Raw genomic sequence first — 17,776 nt, 5'->3', positions numbered from 1 at the left:
TTTATCGATGTTTATTGACATTCAAGAAATGTTACGAGAAACAACGATTTTCAAGTAAAAAAATACTCAAATACTTGTACGGAGTATAATTTTAACTCGGACAAAACTCGTATATATTTCAAAAGATAAATGTCACTCCGGTTTAAAAATTACCTCAAAATGAAAGAACCAACATATGTAAACATTGAATAGGATATTAATTGTCATTTTAATAGTAATCTGAAACAAATATTGCTACATTGCATTATTGCTGAGTGCTGACATTCATACATACAGATACAATCCTACAATCAATAGACCTAAATTCTTAAAAACAAATCATTTTTTGTTAAAAAAGAAATCTACATTTCTACATTTTACATAAATTTATTAATCCAACAGTCCAACCCTAACATGTTTTCTAATTGTTACTTCTAAATCAATAACTTCATTAGTACTTAGTAGATACAATAACTTTTGGAATCTTTCACAAGAAGTTCTGAAGTACGGAGTAACTACGCGTAGCTAGTATTTGTCATTTGAGTATCGGAGCTTAGCTGAACTCGTTACGTACTGTTGTGGTCTGGGTGAAATAGCACCCAAAATGACAGCACCGCTGAGTAGTGCAAGTCCTAGTCCAAGACCATTGACTAGGACCGACTCTGAACCGTGTCTTGAAACGTTTCTCGTAGTTTGTATAAAGGTTAGTTTCTCAAGCAGACCTGTTTCTGCTGTGACAACAGCTAAACCGTATGTGTATAGGCCTACGAAAACATGCCAAGGCAGAATCGTCATTCTTGCTCTCCGCGCCTCTCCTCTGTGCCAGAAGCTTAGAAAACCCATTATCCACTGCATCATTAACTCGAATGCGTTAACAAAATCAGAAGGCAAAATTTTTAACAATTAGAAGCATGTTTATCATTATCACTAAAATCCGATTTAACAATTAGACCCAAGGCGAACCCAAATTAAAATCAGATTGTCCAAATTAAACTAACATTAGTATTTTCACTGTTTTTATAGTGCAGATAAGACAAGTCTAGGGAATCATAAAGTGTATCTTTACCTACTCAAGTGGGTAATATTTGACCTGTCACAAGCTTGTGACGGACTGTCCGTCACAAATGAGAATTTGTGTTTATAGTGATGCTTAAGTTGAGTTCATTCTAGCTTCTTAAAAATCCACATATCTAATTACTCTTTTCATGGCCCTGTCCCATCATTTGTTTACCTTTGATTAAAATATCCCTGACAATGAATACAAAACTTAAACAATTGACTAAGACGGAATGAGTAACTATTTTATTGTTTTACCCAAGACATGTTACATGATAAGAGCATGAGTCAACCCCAATTTGGAAGATTTTTTGGATTACAGTACAGTAGCTCTGAACTGAAGTGTTTAATGGTCTTAAATAACCCATGTGTCTCCTCTTGATGTGCGTGGAAGCAAAGAATCATCTATACAATTAACAATTCAGAATTATTGAGTTTGAGACCAAACTATACTAGTAAATACAAAGTTATTACTTTAATCTTTTGAAGAACAATACGACATGTACATACACATACACATACACATACACATACACAGCAGGATACGGAGTACTCCATACACAATGACCAAGGTATAAAGAGAGATGACTTGCTTTTAATATTAATAAAAAATTAAGTAGAGAGCAAAACGACATACCCAAAACAGAAACGTAAACTATTGACTTAAAACACCCAAAAAAAGAAATTGACCGAGATGGACGTGTAATTCCCAGCCCAAGACAAAACTGCTTTTGTATCCTTAGGATACCAAGAGTAAAGACTAAGGAGTGTTGTGGCCGGCATCTTAATCATAAAAGTGTGAAACTGTTCAACTGGACCACTACTCACTACTCACTACTCACTAGTCCCTTGTCTCTAGCAAGTAGCAACTCACCCATATGCAGCACTAAAGTTGTTCAATCCATAATCCACATTCATTATGATTTTTCCAAAAATAAAATGAAATTTACAATGCAAATGTCAAATGCATTATATTATCAAGGTCGTTATTAGAATGTTAATAGACTGTCGAATATTGCTCTATTTGACAACTTTTCAGCTAGTTTTACTAAACAAAATCGGTATAGTAGAGAGTATTAATACCTGAATAGTGAAGAGGAAGACACAAAACAAACCCATCCAAGAATGTAAGCTGTAGAAATTAGCAACAATCCCATTATTTCCATAAAATTTAGTCCAAATCCCAAATACTCCACAACTCAATGCCACTCCTTGCATTCCCAAATGCACTGTTTTCTTCACATTTCTTGATCCTGGCATCCATCTATGTACCAATATTGCTAACATTCATAAAAATTAACAAAAACCCATTAATATTTTCCCTCAATTTGCATTAAACATTGCACAATAAAACAAAATCAGTAATTATTCTATGAGACGGTCCTACTGTGTAAAAAGATAACTCGTATATTAACAACAAATTATAATTTGTGAAACAAAATATGGAGTTTAAAGTTTTAGCTATTACCTTCTCCACTAATGATAATGAACCCAATAACCATTAACAAAGGATGCAACACCTGGTAATAAAAAAAATAATACCACCATTAGCTCAAAGTGTAAGACGGTCTCATACTGGAAGACGGTTTTATTCTATGAAATGGGAATGAAGAGGGAGTGGGTATAGTTACATTATAAATGAACTTTTGTTGAGAAAAGGGAGAGTGAGGAGTAAAGCTGGTCTTGAAAGTAAGAGCCCATGTAAGAACAAGAAGTGCAACTAATGCAGCTGAAATTCTAGCAAATGTAAGGATTATAAATGTGGAAGATGATGACATTTCTCCAGTTTTTTTTTTAATTTAAAATGTTTTGAGGGAATTGGACTGAGTGGAGACTTTTTTTTTTTTGTTACAGTGTAGATTTTAATAGTCACACATTTTGACATTTTGTAGTAAAATGTTTCTCAGCTAATTTAATACACGTGCGTTAGAAAAACCCTTTAATATATTATAATAAAGCGTGAATATTGAGGAGGAGGTCTTATTACTCCCTCTGCGTTAGAAAAACCCTTTAATATATTATAATAAAGCGTGAATATTGAGGAGGAGATCTTATTACTCCCTCTTCGAGTATTCGGTAGTGACTGGTGGTGGTAGTTGCGCGTTGCATAGGTTGTGCTAATTTATTACGAAAAATGAAATTGGGTTGAGTAATATATGCTTCATTTTAATAGAGAAAGTGGTAATTCACCTATTTACCGTAATTAATTAGAATCTTTTAGAAGAAAGAGGACAATAAAAGTGGAATTAATGGAGAATAAAGTATCACACAAAACTGTACTCGATAAACACACGAGATGCGTTTTTCAAATTTAATAATATATACTTCCTCCACTCCGCACGAGAACTAAGAAAATGTGGCTTTAATTTCCCTTTACTCATCTCCCCTTTCGCTCCAAAAACACCGTCATCCAAACAAGCTCTTAGTTAATAACCAGTCTGATCTTAGGTGGAATAAGATTCCTAAGTTTAGCAGCCCGACTTTTGGAGGCTTCAATAACCTCAACAACCGTACGATCACAAAAACAACGTTTAGGGTCGCATATTATGGTCTCAAGATTACACGCGAAAACCACGAGAAAAAGTATTAGATCAACGTCCGCATTGCAGCCGTTAAACCCAACTACCTCCACTACTTTAAGATTTGGATGAGTTGTCCGCTCTAGCTCTCTGTCTTCCATTGCTTCAAAGTACGCCCACCCAAACACCTTCTCAAACTCGACATTATCTCGTATTGCATTCCCGCTAGATAGGTCCACTTTCTGCAGCTCATAAGCCTCCCTCCACGGATCATCATTGTCACTAAGCCACGCAATCTGCGAGATTAAAAATCTGTTTAATTGCAATGCAAAGCCAAAGAAATCGACTTGAACTCTGAATCGTTAACAATCGTCAAATAATTGATTCACCAACTCAAGCAACATAGCCATTTTCTCACAACTAGGGCTGGGAACCGGTCCAAAACCGGACCGGATCGGACCGGAACTGAAATCGACAAAAATCATGAACCGGGACCGGACATGAAAAATTCCGGACCAAGACCGGACCGGTTGGACCGGAATTTGTCATTACATGCCCACTTTTACAAATTCCGGTCCATCAGACCGGATTAAAAATATAATTTTAAGAAAAAAATTGCAAATATCTATATTTTTGAGAATTCCGGTCCAAACCGTTCTGGACCGGAAAATACCGGTCCCGGACCGGAAACCGGAATCTTAGAAAATGGTGGACCGGAGACCGGACCAGAATTTTTAATTCCGGTTCCGGTCCACTAGATTCCGGTCCATTTTTCCGGTCCGGACCGGATTATGCCCACCCCTACTCACTAACATTTTGGAGTAAACATCCTTGAATCAATCGCTTGCAAGAAAGTGAAAGACAGGAAATCATCTATGTTACTTCAACTGAGTTCAACTTCACTTCAAGAACCAGTACACGTGTCCGACACAACATTCAAGGATTAGAGAGCAACTTTAAGATGATGATACAACAATATTAACTTGCAAGTAGACTATTACCTCCAACTTAAATCCGCGCAGCAATGGGCATGCCTTCAAAAAGTGTGTTATGGCTACAAGGTCAAACACCACATCGCCATCAACTAGCAAATTCAACTGCTTTAGATTGCAGAAAGAGGGCAGAACTCCAGTAGGGATCTCACAATTCTAAGTCACGGAAAAGGATCACCGTAAGCTACTAAAATCTTTTTGGTTAATAGTGGCCCAAAACACGGGTCTAAACTCAACTTCATGATGCATAAATTACGAGTAACCACCAAAACAGGAAAAAATACTGACCATCAGATTGAAGGAAAGCTTGGAGATCTGTGCAGCAATGTGTGAGATATCGCGAACGATTGTGTTATCAAAACCAACACAGTTCCCACCAAAACTTGCTTCAATGAACACCACCGGCATGCTCGTGAACACTAAATTAGTACAAGCATTTATAGGGAAATATTCAAAATATATGAGATTGGTGGCATCAATCTCAAGTTTTTCTAAATTCTCGCAACAACGTATTGCCAACTGCTTCAACTTGCCAGATAAACCGGCAACCTTCAATCTCACAAGTGTTCGTGAATCTTCAACATATAGCTTTTCCAAGAGACTACACCGTGACAATAAGTATTCAAGAATATCTCCAGTTACATTAATGCTGGTCAAAGAAAGGGATTTGAGGAAATTGATGCTGTTATCACCAACAGACACTGACTGCTTCAGAACATCGAATCCTATAGTGTATACAACTTCCGTAGAGAACAAGTTCAGCTCCAGGTTCTGAACTTTTTTCAATAGAGCAAATCTAACCCATTTGTCGATGTGATGAGCATCGCTCGCATCAAATCTGAAGGCAACTCTGAATGTGTCGATACATGGGCTACAGTGCAAATCCACTACTTGATTGATCCAATTTATATACTTATTCTTTTGCTCAACTACAAAAGAATAAATATTGCTTGGATCTGGTTTACTCTCTGGGAGTAGAATCAAATGATTAAAGTCCAAATGAATCCGCTTGGCCCAAAGGTACCTCCATTCTTTGGAAAGAATGCTGGTTTTCGCTGCCTCTTTCATCCCCATAGCAGACAGAAAGGTCAAACGAATGTCGTCTGGCAGTTCACTAATACGGTCCTCGCCATAGTCACAATCCTGAAACACAGACTTGTATAAAAGCACAATAAAAAAATCCAATTTTGGAAAGTTAGCACTTTTCCATACATCAACTGATTGTCACTGCGTGCCATAATTCACATTAATAGCTAATGTGACGCTTCAAGTGAAAATAAAAATCCTTTTGGCTTTGGCAAATCATCGAGAAAAAGTTTAGCACTTTACATATATGAGATTGATGTTCTAAACTTCAGTTTAAGTGTTTAAACAGTTTTGGAGTAAGCAATTAATAAAAAACATGGATAAAAAAAGGTAAGCCGAAACATACCCTTTCTGCTGAGAAAAGGGTGGCCATAGAATTTGACAAAGCAACCTATCACCAATAACTTTGCCTGCTCGGTGCCAAATACAATTAACAACAGTCTACAGGAACTCAACTTCTGTGTTCTATTGAAGGAAAAGGCAGAATAGTAAAGTAAGAAAGACGGAAAAAAGTTGATCATTAGTGATGTTTAATACCAATATTGCCACTGTATGGGTAAAGATTAAGCAAACACACTTATGTAAGAGTGAAGTTGGCATGGAGATTAGACTAATAGCTTTAGAATTACTGTTTTAAAGCTAAAATTAAGTAATGATACAAAATTGAGCATGGAATGGCATCAAGAAATACTATTACAGGGCATAAAATACACTAGCATGAAGTCTTCACTATCAACCCTCCTCGTATTATCGAGAAAACAAAACAAACCACACAAAAGGCTCAGAATTTATAAAAGGGAGCAAATAAAGCATGAGAAATTCCTGTGTCCTCCGGGAGGACCGTCCTCCTTACACCTAAGCTTTTATAATATTCCATTTGGTGGATTTCCTTTAGGTGTAAGAAGGACGGTCCTTCGGGGGGGGGGGGGGGAAGAGAATTTTTCAGGGAAAGTCAAGCTAGACACTGCTAGCTAAAATATATTATTACCTACTTACCCTTAAGGCAATCCAAAAATTTTAAAAAGTTTTTTACTTTAAAGAAATACGGTAATGGGGAAATTTTCAAACCATGTTCGATGAGGAAACGGAGATTTCAGATTTGTGGAAAAATTTCGGGAACTGAAATTAAGAGCATAATTTCAAAGCTAAAATTATGTAAAGACGCAAACTTTAATCTATAATTGAGATCCAGAGCATGATTTCAAATCTAAATTTAAGTAAAGACGCAAAATTCAATCTATAGTTGAGACCCAGAGCAAGATTTCAAAACTAACATTATGTAAAGACGCAAACTGTAATCTATAGTTGAGACCCACAGCATGATTTTGAAACTAAAATTAAGGAAAGACGCAAACTGTGATCTATAATTGAGACCCAGAGGATAATTTCAAAACTATATTAAGTAAAGACGCAAACTTTAATCTATAATTGAGTCATTGAGACCCAAAGCATGATTTCAAAGCTAAAATTTAAGTAAAGACGCAAACTTTAATATTAGTTGAGATCGAGAGCATGATATCACAGCTAAATTTAAGTAGAAACGCAGAGTTTAATACTAATTGAGATCGAGAGCATGATATCAAAGCTAAGCTAATGTAAACCTGCAAACTTTAATAGTAATTCATACAGTTATTCATCAATCATCACTATCGCAGCATTATATAGAAAAAAACACACAAAAGCCACAAAATTATACAAGGAAAAACAAGAAGCATGAATAAACATACTAACTTTGAAGAAGTGAATCAGAGAATCGTAAATACAAACAAATAAGCATTGAATTCTCTAGAAACTACTAAAATTAGGGTAATAAGGGGAAGTAGCATCACGCATTTCACCAATTTTTATTTAAGACCGTCTTAACTCTTAGCTAAGACCACTCTCACACCCGATTAAGATAAAGGAGGTTAAGACGGTCTTAAGCAAGAAAGACTTTGATAATTTGATTGTTACATGAATTATACTAACTGAATCTGAAGTATACCTGTCTAACAGATTAATGGAGCGATCATCAATTGCAGCGAAGGGGTGAAGTTTGATTAATATTTGGTGCAAGTTAAAAAAGGAGTGATGTTTTCCTAGTTCCTACACCGTTTTGGTTTTTAGGAAACCAAGTCGGGTTGGGGGTCGGGTCCCCAAGTCGGGTTAAATACACCTATAGATTGGGTTATGGCAATTTTGTGATGGTATATATACCGGTCAAAAATCAGTTTCTAATCTTTTTCTTACAATTTTTTTAATCAACAAATAAATTTTTAAAATGTAAACATATTTAAAATTAATATATTAATCATATTCAATGTTTACATTAATTATATTGACATAATTTTTAAAATAAAGTTTTTTAATAATCATTTTGTTACTATTAAATATTTTGAAATTTATATAAAATTGGTTTTTGTAATTGTATTTGTAATTTAAAGTACTAAAAATAATAATTTTTTAACTATTTTTTCAAATATAATGTTGGTCACCTCTATTCCTTGATGTGAGACAAGGTGTTAGGTTAAGCGGTAATTTCGTGTTATATACTTATATAAGTTGATTCAGTTAGTTAAGTAAGAGTTAATAACGCACCATATATAGAAAGCAACATTAGTACCAAAAAAAAAAAAAATATAGAAAGCAACATGATATAAATCCTACAACACATTCATGTCATTTCGTGAAACCAACAAGGTTGCCGATTTAATGGCTTCTTATTGGACATTCATGTCCAACTATTTCGAGGTGTTTTGAAAATCGGTAATTTCAACTCTCCTCACTCATTCGAAAGAATGATTTTATATATCTTAGAGGATCAATCTAATTATTTTCTTATAAAAAAAAATTAGGTGGTCTAGTGGGCTTTCACCCTAAAAACCCCAACTGAAAATCTAATCGACAATCAACGGTCATCTTTATCGGAAACCCTAATTATAGTCCCGTGTTCTTCCCCCTTCTCCATTCTTCGCCGCCGATACCTTGATTTCTCCGCGGTGGCGCATCGATTTGCGTACTGGTATTTCTTCAACTATACTCTTCTCCAATTCGTTAATCCATAATATTTTTACAAGTCTTGCTTGTGACGGTCACAAGTTTGTGACGCCTTAGAACTCTCTTTCCTTTTTAACATTATTTAAATCGGTTGTGATCGCCTTCACAACTTGTGACCGACACAAGTAAGAATTGGTTACGGAGTAGTATAATTCCACAAGATAGTGAGAATTAATCATTTTTGTTGATTTAGCTCTTAAGATATTTGATCAAAGTTCGCGCTGTATGAATTTGTCGTAATTACATGATTTATTGTGAACAGATGCGTAAAAATGGTGGACTATCTTTCGAATGCGTTTTCGGTGTTAGGGCTTGAGGATGGTGATAGTCCAAGTAGTTTGGCTTCGACTTCCGATGCTGGTATAGCTCCTTCTTGATTTATAAATTGCCCTGTATGGTTGAGTTAGGTGTTGTTTCTTGCCATTTATAGAATTTTGTTTTTGCTGTTCTTCAGTTTTATTATTATCCATAGTAGCTTGAATTCTTGGTTGCTGTAGCAATTACTAAATGTGATTAGTGGGATGCTGATCATGTGGTTGTTGGGCATGTTTTTGATTATTTGGATAGTTAAGATTAAGAATGAGAAATGTGAATTTGGCTACAGTCATGGGCGTATTCACGATTTTAATGGAAATAGAGGTAGAGCTGCCTGAACAATCAACATTGTTGGGAAGACCGTCTAATTTTTATTATTATTAATAATCTACCAACTAAAGTAGGTGGAATTGGGATTTGAGGTATATAATCAAAGTCGGTAGGTTGAAATGGACATGGTTTCTAATTTTCTATGTGAGCCATGGCACCATGGATTCCCCAAAAACTGAAGGAAATTGTGTACCATCCCATCATTAGGTCAACACTCTATGTCACGTACTCACGTTAATAAGATGGATGTTCAGGACTTCAGGGAGTGTTTATCTACATAAAAAAGGATTGGTTGTGTACTTATGTTGAATTAGTTGATTAGGAGAATGTATGAGTGAGTTGCATTTCCTAAGGTAATTAAGTGAAAATCGTTTTTTTTAACACCGTTAACTTCACATTAACAGTTTCAATTTTCAAATAGTGACTCAAGCTTACCAACCTAAATTATTTTCCAACTAAGACGCTGTTCTTTTGACTGTATGATTTTTGAATAGCCTATTTACATTGCCATATTTTGGCCATTGCTATTCTTTGTATGAGATAGATCTTACATGAAATATGAAGAGATTCTAAAGTTCTACCAACTTCCTTGTTTTGCTGCGTAATCACCCTTATAGAGCTATGTATGCTGTTGTACCAGGCACCAGTTGTAAATTGTCTCGTTATTAGACGCACCGAGTTTGTTGATGACATACTGTTTTGTGTTTTTTATAGTTTACAGCGTGTGCGAGCTCATATTTTGGCAAGTCCTTGTGTGCTGTCATTGGCAAAGTGTAAGAAGTCAATAACATCACTACTAGTGTTGATCTTGTAGTGGTTATTCCCCGAAAAATTTAGAAGGTCAAGCCTTTGTTACATCCCTATGATGAGACATTTAGTAATCTGAATGTATTTATACATCAGTCATGTGAACGTAGGGCTCCCTTTGCATCACAGGGTTGCTGCAAAGGTTGAGGAACTATGTGTCTTTGACACCATGTGGAATCTTGGCGTTTCTGAGGGATGTGCTGCTTTTCAAATTTGTTTAGTTCTTGTAGTCGCTACCAACTTCTCCCCCTCCCTCCCTTCAAGACTATCACTTTATATGTATGGTGAATATGGAAAGAAACATGTGCTTTTTTTTTCCAATTTTAATTGCGCACTAAATATTTGGGAACATCTTTCATTTTTTTCGGTTCTCTCCGATATTCTGAGCAGGAGTCATTTTTATTTTTCTTTGGTTTGTTGTGGGCCAGTTTGTCCTCTCTCTCTTGAAAGTGTGTGAGTGCAACATATTCAGATTAACGATCAGACGAATTGTGTTTCCTTCTACCTGAATTTTAAAATTACGTACGTGATTGGGGTGCCAATTTTTCATATTGATCATTTCAGCTGATTTTTCTTCACGATGTTTACCATACCCTCTCCATGCTGAATCCACATAGATATGGGTGGGCTATTTTAATTCCGTGTTGTCCCAACTCTTAAATGAATCCCAACTCCCAAGCAATTGTTATCCTGAATCTTGAGCACAAGTTGAAATCCACATAGATTGGGCTACCTTAATTCCATGTTGTCCCAACTATTAAATGAATCCCAAGCAATTGTTATCCTGAATCTTGAACACAAGTAGTAGCTGTGACTAATGTAAACATTTTGCATTGAAGCCTTGAAGGAACAAGATGGAATATCAAAAGGAAAAGGATTACAGGGTATAATACTTTGTGAATGATATACTGTCATTTGTAAGACGAAGAGGGAGGTTGGTGGCTCTTGTACTCCAGTGTTCACATATCTTGAGCCTTGCTCCGAGGCTAAAAATTTGAACTTATGATCCGATCTTTTATTACTGCTTTTTTTTTGTTGTGGAGATATTGTCTGCTCTTTGTTGTTTGATAAGATGGCGAAGGTCTCTCGTAAATGATTTTCCTTGGACACTGTTGTTGAGATTTAGCCGTTGACAATATTTTTGATGTTTTTTTCCCTTCAGCCTTTCAAACATGACTTACATGTGAAATACTATGACGAGACTGCTGTCAGAACCGTTAGCAGTTATTTTGCAGAGAAATCGTTATGATTTTCTTTTTTTCTTTTTCTTTTTGGCGCAGGGACAAGCAATTCTAATGGTAAAAGTTCAAGTGACAAGTTAGCCGCAGAAAATGGGAATAACAAGGATGAAAAGCTCAGTGCTCCAGCATCAGAGTTTAGGTTACCTCTTGTTTGGATTGACTTGGAGATGACCGGTAAATTCTTGTTATGCATCTCAAAATTTTGGTGCTCTAGTGGAGATGTTTTGGTTACCTGTAAAATTGGAGTTTTCTTTGTTTTCTATGTCAAAAAATCGGTGCTTACAGCTTTTATAGGTCCAATCTACCATATGTCTGCATAAGACGCGAGTAAAACTCTGATCATGCAAGGAATAAAAAAGTATTTAATAGGCTAATACGATTCTGAACTCATTAAAAAGTGAACTATACAAGATGGTAACCAGGTAGTAATGAAATAATGAATACAAAGTTCAAATAAAAAAAATGGTCTAGAAGAAAGTGAAAAGCTGTTGAAGTGAAGACAGTTACATTCATTTGATAACGTGAATCATTTTCCATACATAATATATTACTATAAGACCTTCCTATTTTATACTTCTTGTAGTCTTATTATCTCTCTTTTTGCCATTCTTTTTTGCTTTCATCTGTAGAGTTGTATGCCAAGTTGGGTTGCAGTAAAACGACTTGTTATGGGCACCCTGGTTCGTGTTTGCAGGTCCATAGTCCGAATTGGGTGTCAAAGCCTCTATTATTAACTTTTAGATTACACAGTTTTAGAATCTGCTTTGCAAACTTCTGTAAAAACTACGCGGTAACAGACAAAATGACAGATGCGTGTCTTGTGTCGAAACTGGAGCTCCAGTAATAAACGAATAGCACAACGCAAGTCTAAGTGGCCTTATTTTGCCCGTATATTTGGCTTCTATATTATTTTAGCTTCAAAGAAGTCTTCACACGACAAGTTTTAATTGTTGCTCGGTGGAGCCAAGTAGTCTTTTTTCTACTTTTAGCATCTTCAGTCTTTTTTACTGGATTTTGTAACCAATTGAATAAATTTAAGTTCCTGACTTTTTTTAACAAACTTGTAAAGGTATTTGTTTAGATGTTCATTTGTGTATGCTCTTACATCCCAAAAAGATGATTTTGTGGCTTATCTAGTGTTTATATATTTATTTTTATATTTCAATTAAAGGACAGGAAAGTTTATCTAGTGTTTTTTTTTGCAAAGCTATCTGCGTAAAAATAGAAGCATGTTCTTTTGTCTGATTGAAGAGCCAGCTACTGGCAAGTGTCTGACAGTTGATTTCCAAAGGTCTTGTTTGTTGATGTCACATGCGTATCCCCGTCAGATGTATTTTATGTCCATTGATACTCATTATTCAATTCAATTATTATTCAATTCAATTATTAAAGTATGAATACCATTAATTTACAGCTTATTTTTATCATCATCATCATGCTCGTTATTTTTTATGCAGGTTTAAACATTGAAGTCGATAGAATAGTAGAAATAGCATGTATAATAACTGATGGCAGTTTGTCTAAATCTGTAGAGGTGAGTTCAAATGTATCTTTAAGTTTCTATACATTCCTTGAACTTCTTCCTTGATAAGTTATAAGTATACTATGAAGAACCTGATCATTGTTCCGTGCTCTTGTTAATTGAACACTGCCAACGAAACCTCTTACCCATTAGGTAATAGGTAGAGTGGTTTCTATTTTTTTTTCAAATCACCAGTTGTGCATTTTAATATCTTTTTGATTTTTGTGGCTATTTCTAGAAGAATACAACTTACAGTGCTGGTGTGAATCATTGGGTCAGTTGAGAAACAATTTTGTAATAAGAAATTGGGGCTGTTAGTGAACCAATCTAAGGAAGTACCCATATGAGAGGCATTCTTATTGTGTTGTGTATTTGATCTCTTCACATGCATTGTATCGTTGGTTTTAAAAATCCCGAGGTGGACAGAGGCATCAAGGGGCCCAGGGCTTGTAATGACAGGCGCACATGCTGTTTTTGCACAGATCTTTATTTTCAAATTCCTTTCACTAATGATAATGTTCCAAAGAGAAGGAAATATCAAAGTGAAATTATTAAATTGTGTAGTAGTGTGTTTCGCTCGCTGCTCCTTATCACAAGTCACTGCAGAAAGGAACAAAGCGTTTTGATTTGTGCATCAGTGAGCCTTGGGCTTCTTGCTATAGGCTCACTTTTTTAATTATTATCAATATTAGCATTTGCTAAAATTCCTATTAACTCTGCTGTTGGTGACATTTTTTAATTGTATGTGCTGCAACTTGTTTTTAATATTATAAGGATTTCCTTTGTTTCATATTTCTGTATCCAGGGTCCAGATTTGGTTATCCATCAATCACAAGAATGCTTAGACAGGATGAATGAATGGTGTCAAAATCATCACGCTGCTAGTGGTAAGAAATTCGGAGTATATCCTTTGCTTCATTTTCTTTGGCGCAATACAAAATGCTGCCGAATTTGTGGAGTCTGTCTTCTGTATTTACTGTGTATTTTGCCTTCTTACGCCCTTTAACTCAAGATTATAATTGGGTCTAACAGCTTTTTTGTGGGAATAGTGACTGAGTTAATATTTATTGTAGGCCTGACAAAAGAGGTTCTTGAGAGTACAGTTAGTGAAAGCGAAGCTGAGAAACAGGTGGGTAAATTGAGTATGTCGTTTAAGCATTTTGCTTTGTGGGTAAAATTAAATTGAGCATGTGTTTTTAGCATTTTGCTTTGTTTACTTTAGCCAGAAGCTCCCTGGAGAAAAATATTGCATAGTCTCCAGGGAGATGTTAAAGTACATGTCAATCAGGGGTAGGGGTGAGCAAAACCGTGTACCCGATACGGTTTTGAAAACCGTATCGGGTACACGGTTTTAAAAATCGCAAAAATCACTATACGGATCCGATACGATTTAACCATATATACGGTTTTCGGGTACCCGGAAAATCCGTGTATACGGTATCCGTATATACGGATACGGTTTGGTGACAAATGCCCAATTAAACATTGTAATTATTCAAGGGCTAATAATTAGTTCTAACATGACCACCTCTTATAAATGCCTGATTTTTTGTTTATTGAGATAAAGTAGTAAAAAAGTCGTAAAAAACATTAATAGAGTGGAGTTGAAAGAGGAACTTTGCATTTTTTTAATTTTTTTTATACAAAAACTTGAAACCGTGTCAGAAACCGTATATACGGTTTTGTTTTTGCCCGACCCAGATACGGTACGGTTTTTATAAAACTGTATCGTATATACGTATTTTCTTATCGTATATACGGAAATCCGTATAACTCAAACCGTATATCGTATGGTATCCGTATTATAAAACCGTATTGTATATTTTTGCTCACCCCTAATCAGGGGTATGCAGGAGGACGTATGACGGGTCTGTGTTACTTAATTTTGACATAGTGTATACTTATCTCTGGTAGACTCGCTATGTATGTACTTAAAATAGTAGCTGCTATTCCTGTAATAAGGTTCATTTTGAGTGAAACAGTAAACAATGTTATTAAACCTCCTTCTACAGAATCACCACCCATTTTACCCGACTAATTCTTTTTTGCCATGCTTCCAGAGTTCCAGATGTATGCATTATCTTTTAGAAGCATACGTAATGTTCTTTTTACTGGTATTATGCAGGTTATAAGTTTTGTAAAGAAACACGTTGGCACAACTCATAGACCTCTTCTCGCTGGAAACTCCATATATGTAGATTTTATATTTCTCAAGGTTTGTTAAATTTATTTCTCTCCTTTTTTTTTTTTTTTTTTTTTTTTTTTTTTTTTTTTTTTTTTTTTTAATTTTAATAAACAACAGTACAACACAATTAGTCACTATTTTCTGAATCCATCCCAGCCACAGCGCCACACAGAGTGTTCATGTTGACCTTCTGAGACAATTGGAGGGTAGTTATGTGGGTAACGCAAACACAAACATGAAAAGTTTTTGCAAGGATGCGTTCCCTGCCTTTCTTTTGCGTCTTTTGCTAGATGGGACATGTTATTAAACACCATACTATATGGATGCCTATATATGATTGACAGACGTCATACTGTGTTCCTTGTTGGATTGTATTAGGAAGTTTGTGTCGCTAAATATGCTGGACTGCAGTCATGTTACTTTTCGATACAAACAAGTATACCTTTAGGAGAAATGAAAACACTTATTCTAGAGTTGATTGTTTAATATTTGAAAGCTCAGTTAGAGGTACCATAGTGCTTAATGTTGAAATCCAGTTGCTAGCGCTGTTCCATGTGCTTTGGACAAGTAATTTTGGGAGTCAATTTTTTTTGCTTTTAATTATTCAATAGGACATGAAACCACCTCATTTAGTCTTGATCTGAAACTCTGTCATCATGCCGTAAATATGCCTGATGTTGCCTCAAAATGCAGTTGTTACTTTAATATGGGGTCCATACGGTGATCTGTTGATGGAAGTCTACGTTTGCTTGTATTTTATTTGCTTTGAAAAAGAGCTAGGCGTTTTCCTTGCTAAACTACCTCGTTATGCAGAAATATATGCCGGATTTGGCGAGCATTTTCTCCCACGTTCTTGTGGATGTCAGCACCATAAAAGCTTTATGCATCCGGTGGTATCCTAGAGGTAAACGTCTATACCTGTATAGCCTACGTGTATCAGTTTTATGTTGTTTTTTCAATGTTGGTCCATTTTTTTTAATCTACAATCTTGTTTACGTCGCAGAGAAAAACAAATTTGCTCTCGATGCTCTATTTAAAATAATATATAATCATTATCCACCGCACTAAACATGCCTGAAAATAAACTCTGTTGAGACTTGAGATGGGACTAAAATGAATTGCGTAAACTATTATCAGTACATAGATTTAGTGATACTTTTTGGCAGTATTTCTTTCGTTTTAGCGGCCCTTACCCTTGTGTGATACTATATTATGTGTATCATGTAGTTCTTATTCGTTTTTGGCCTTCGTCAATACAGCTCACAAAAAGGCACCAGCAAAGGAGCAGAAACACCGGGCTAGGGAGGATATCAGAGAGAGCATTATGGAACTGAAGTATTTCCGGGAAAACATCTTTATTAAACCACCTAAGAAATGATGTATCACTGCTTTTGTAGCTGTAACCGTGTATATTAACTTGAAATAGATTCACCTATCGACCTAGCAAACGCTTTCATTATTTCAGAAGAAGATATATATCGTCTTTGATTTACTTCTAAATGAACACCCCGCAAAACAATAGTGCATGAATCAAGCAACAATACAATTAAGAAAGATGAACAGGTGAAAACTGAAAACACACAAACCATGCATATAATAGGTATAATTTTGGAATCCACAATCCGTATAACCGTCATTTGGCTCATGCGCTTCAATTTTGTAATCAAAAGTAAACACATGATTGGGATGAAGGATTTAAGTTCTAACTAACGATGGAGTTTTTTTTTTTTTTTGGTCAGAGTGAAAAAGATTGCTGTCTTAGGCTATAGACGCAGCTATAGCATAAGCAATCCTACTAAAATTACATCGAACAGTTCGTAAGATAAAAGCAAACCATAAATCTAATAAAACTAAAACTAAAGTCGTCTCATGACAAAAGAGACGACTAGTGACAAGTTGGTAAGATGAGGTAGAAAGGCCATGAACCGCTTCATCCAAAACATCAGCAATACTAACACCTTCCATAAGCCAACGAGACGAGCCAGGTGCACTTACGCCAGGTGCACTAACGACGGAGTTTGAAGCAACTATAAACCAATAAACCATTAAAATGTGCCTTTAAATTTTCTACATGGTAGCATCTTGTTTTTCCAATTTCCCTAACCCTTGTTTTTTTACAAGCATCACTGAAATCCTTAAATTTGTAAATCGTTCGAAAAATACCAATTGATAAAATTTGTATATTTGAATAGACATATGTTTAAGATTGAGTAAGAGTAATTGTGAAGTGTTTGACAAATTATCGCCAAAAAACAATTCGAAGTGTATAAACAAAATTCGAAGTGTATAAACAAAATGTATTAAAAATGCGGATGAGAGTAACTGGGTTATTTAATAAGTTCATGAGTATGAGTAACGTTTTCAAAAAAACGAAAGATGCCATGTAATATTCGAAAAAAATACTTGAAAGATATCGTCTGAAATTAAAGCCAACAAGAACAAAATAAAGACGGCAAATTATCATTTCGGGTGAAAGATATGGTCTGAAACTAAGAAGGATAAAATATGATCATTTTACAATAAAATGTGAACATTTCTTTATAAAATATTATCATCAGTTTATAGTTAGAAAGTATTGAGTATAACAATTTTAGTTTTAATTTTTTTCTGTTAAATAATCACTTTTTTTTTTATTTTTTTTTTATTTTTTTTTTTATTAGTATACAATAAAATGATGAAAATTTTCTCATCTTAAATTCAAAAAGAAA

General features: G+C 35.1%; 3 protein-coding genes across 4 annotated transcripts in view; 1 reads left to right on the top strand and 2 right to left on the bottom strand.

The window, feature by feature from the left end:
- LOC141644049 (putative transmembrane ascorbate ferrireductase 4) overlaps positions 1-2,895 on the bottom strand; it is a 150,835-nt gene extending 147,940 nt beyond the window's left edge. Inside the window, exons 1-4 of one of the 2 annotated variants that reach the window (XR_012543876.1) lie at positions 2,667-2,895; positions 2,504-2,555; positions 2,119-2,315; positions 394-828 (exon numbers count right to left, since the gene is read on the bottom strand). Coding sequence is in view for 1 of the 2 variants with exons in the window: in XM_074453463.1 (XP_074309564.1) it covers positions 505-828; positions 2,119-2,315; positions 2,504-2,555; positions 2,667-2,813 (720 nt within the window). In the remaining variant the exon portion in view is untranslated. Of the gene's footprint in view, positions 1-178; positions 829-2,118; positions 2,316-2,503; positions 2,556-2,666 lie in introns of those variants that run through there. The other variant, XM_074453463.1, reaches the window with a different exon arrangement.
- A 549-nt stretch (positions 2,896-3,444) lies between these two features.
- Positions 3,445-7,704, bottom strand: LOC141644033 (putative F-box/FBD/LRR-repeat protein At5g62970). The gene is made up of 5 exons (XM_074453447.1): positions 7,617-7,704; positions 5,979-6,042; positions 4,835-5,689; positions 4,556-4,702; positions 3,445-3,850 (listed from the first exon to the last, which is right to left on the bottom strand). Exons 2-5 carry the CDS (start codon positions 6,003-6,005, stop codon positions 3,458-3,460), a joined length of 1,422 nt encoding a protein of 473 aa, XP_074309548.1. The 5' UTR covers positions 6,006-6,042; positions 7,617-7,704; the 3' UTR covers positions 3,445-3,457.
- Positions 7,705-8,299: 595 nt separating this feature from the next.
- LOC141644032 (oligoribonuclease) lies at positions 8,300-16,568 on the top strand. Its single transcript, XM_074453446.1, has 9 exons — positions 8,300-8,633; positions 8,931-9,028; positions 11,401-11,535; positions 12,819-12,895; positions 13,689-13,770; positions 13,957-14,012; positions 15,009-15,098; positions 15,882-15,972; positions 16,328-16,568. The coding sequence occupies exons 2-9, from the start codon at positions 8,941-8,943 to the stop codon at positions 16,444-16,446; spliced, it is 738 nt and encodes a 245-aa protein (XP_074309547.1). The 5' UTR covers positions 8,300-8,633; positions 8,931-8,940; the 3' UTR covers positions 16,447-16,568.
- Positions 16,569-17,776: the final 1,208 nt, after the last annotated feature.

Source organism: Silene latifolia, chromosome 2 (assembly GCF_048544455.1).
Source record: "Silene latifolia isolate original U9 population chromosome 2, ASM4854445v1, whole genome shotgun sequence".
In the NCBI taxonomy this organism is placed as follows: Eukaryota; Viridiplantae; Streptophyta; class Magnoliopsida; order Caryophyllales; family Caryophyllaceae; genus Silene; species Silene latifolia.
This window is presented reverse-complemented; position numbering and strand designations above follow the sequence as displayed.

Excerpts from the sequence above, each read along its gene's own strand:
- LOC141644033 (XM_074453447.1), bottom strand. The coding sequence starts at position 6,005 with ATGGCCACCCTTTTCTCAGCAGAAAGG. Across the intron at positions 5,690-5,978 it reads CCCTTTTCTCAGCAGAAAGG|GATTGTGACTATGGCGAGGA; the intron begins GTATGTTTCGGC and ends TCTGTGTTTCAG. Across the intron at positions 4,703-4,834 it reads AGCTTTCCTTCAATCTGATG|AATTGTGAGATCCCTACTGG; the intron begins GTCAGTATTTTT and ends TCCGTGACTTAG.
- LOC141644032 (XM_074453446.1), top strand. The coding sequence starts at position 8,941 with ATGGTGGACTATCTTTCGAATGCGTTTTCGGTGTTAGGGCTTGAGGAT. Across the intron at positions 9,029-11,400 it reads GGCTTCGACTTCCGATGCTG|GGACAAGCAATTCTAATGGT; the intron begins GTATAGCTCCTT and ends TTTTTGGCGCAG. Across the intron at positions 15,099-15,881 it reads TAGATTTTATATTTCTCAAG|AAATATATGCCGGATTTGGC; the intron begins GTTTGTTAAATT and ends CTCGTTATGCAG.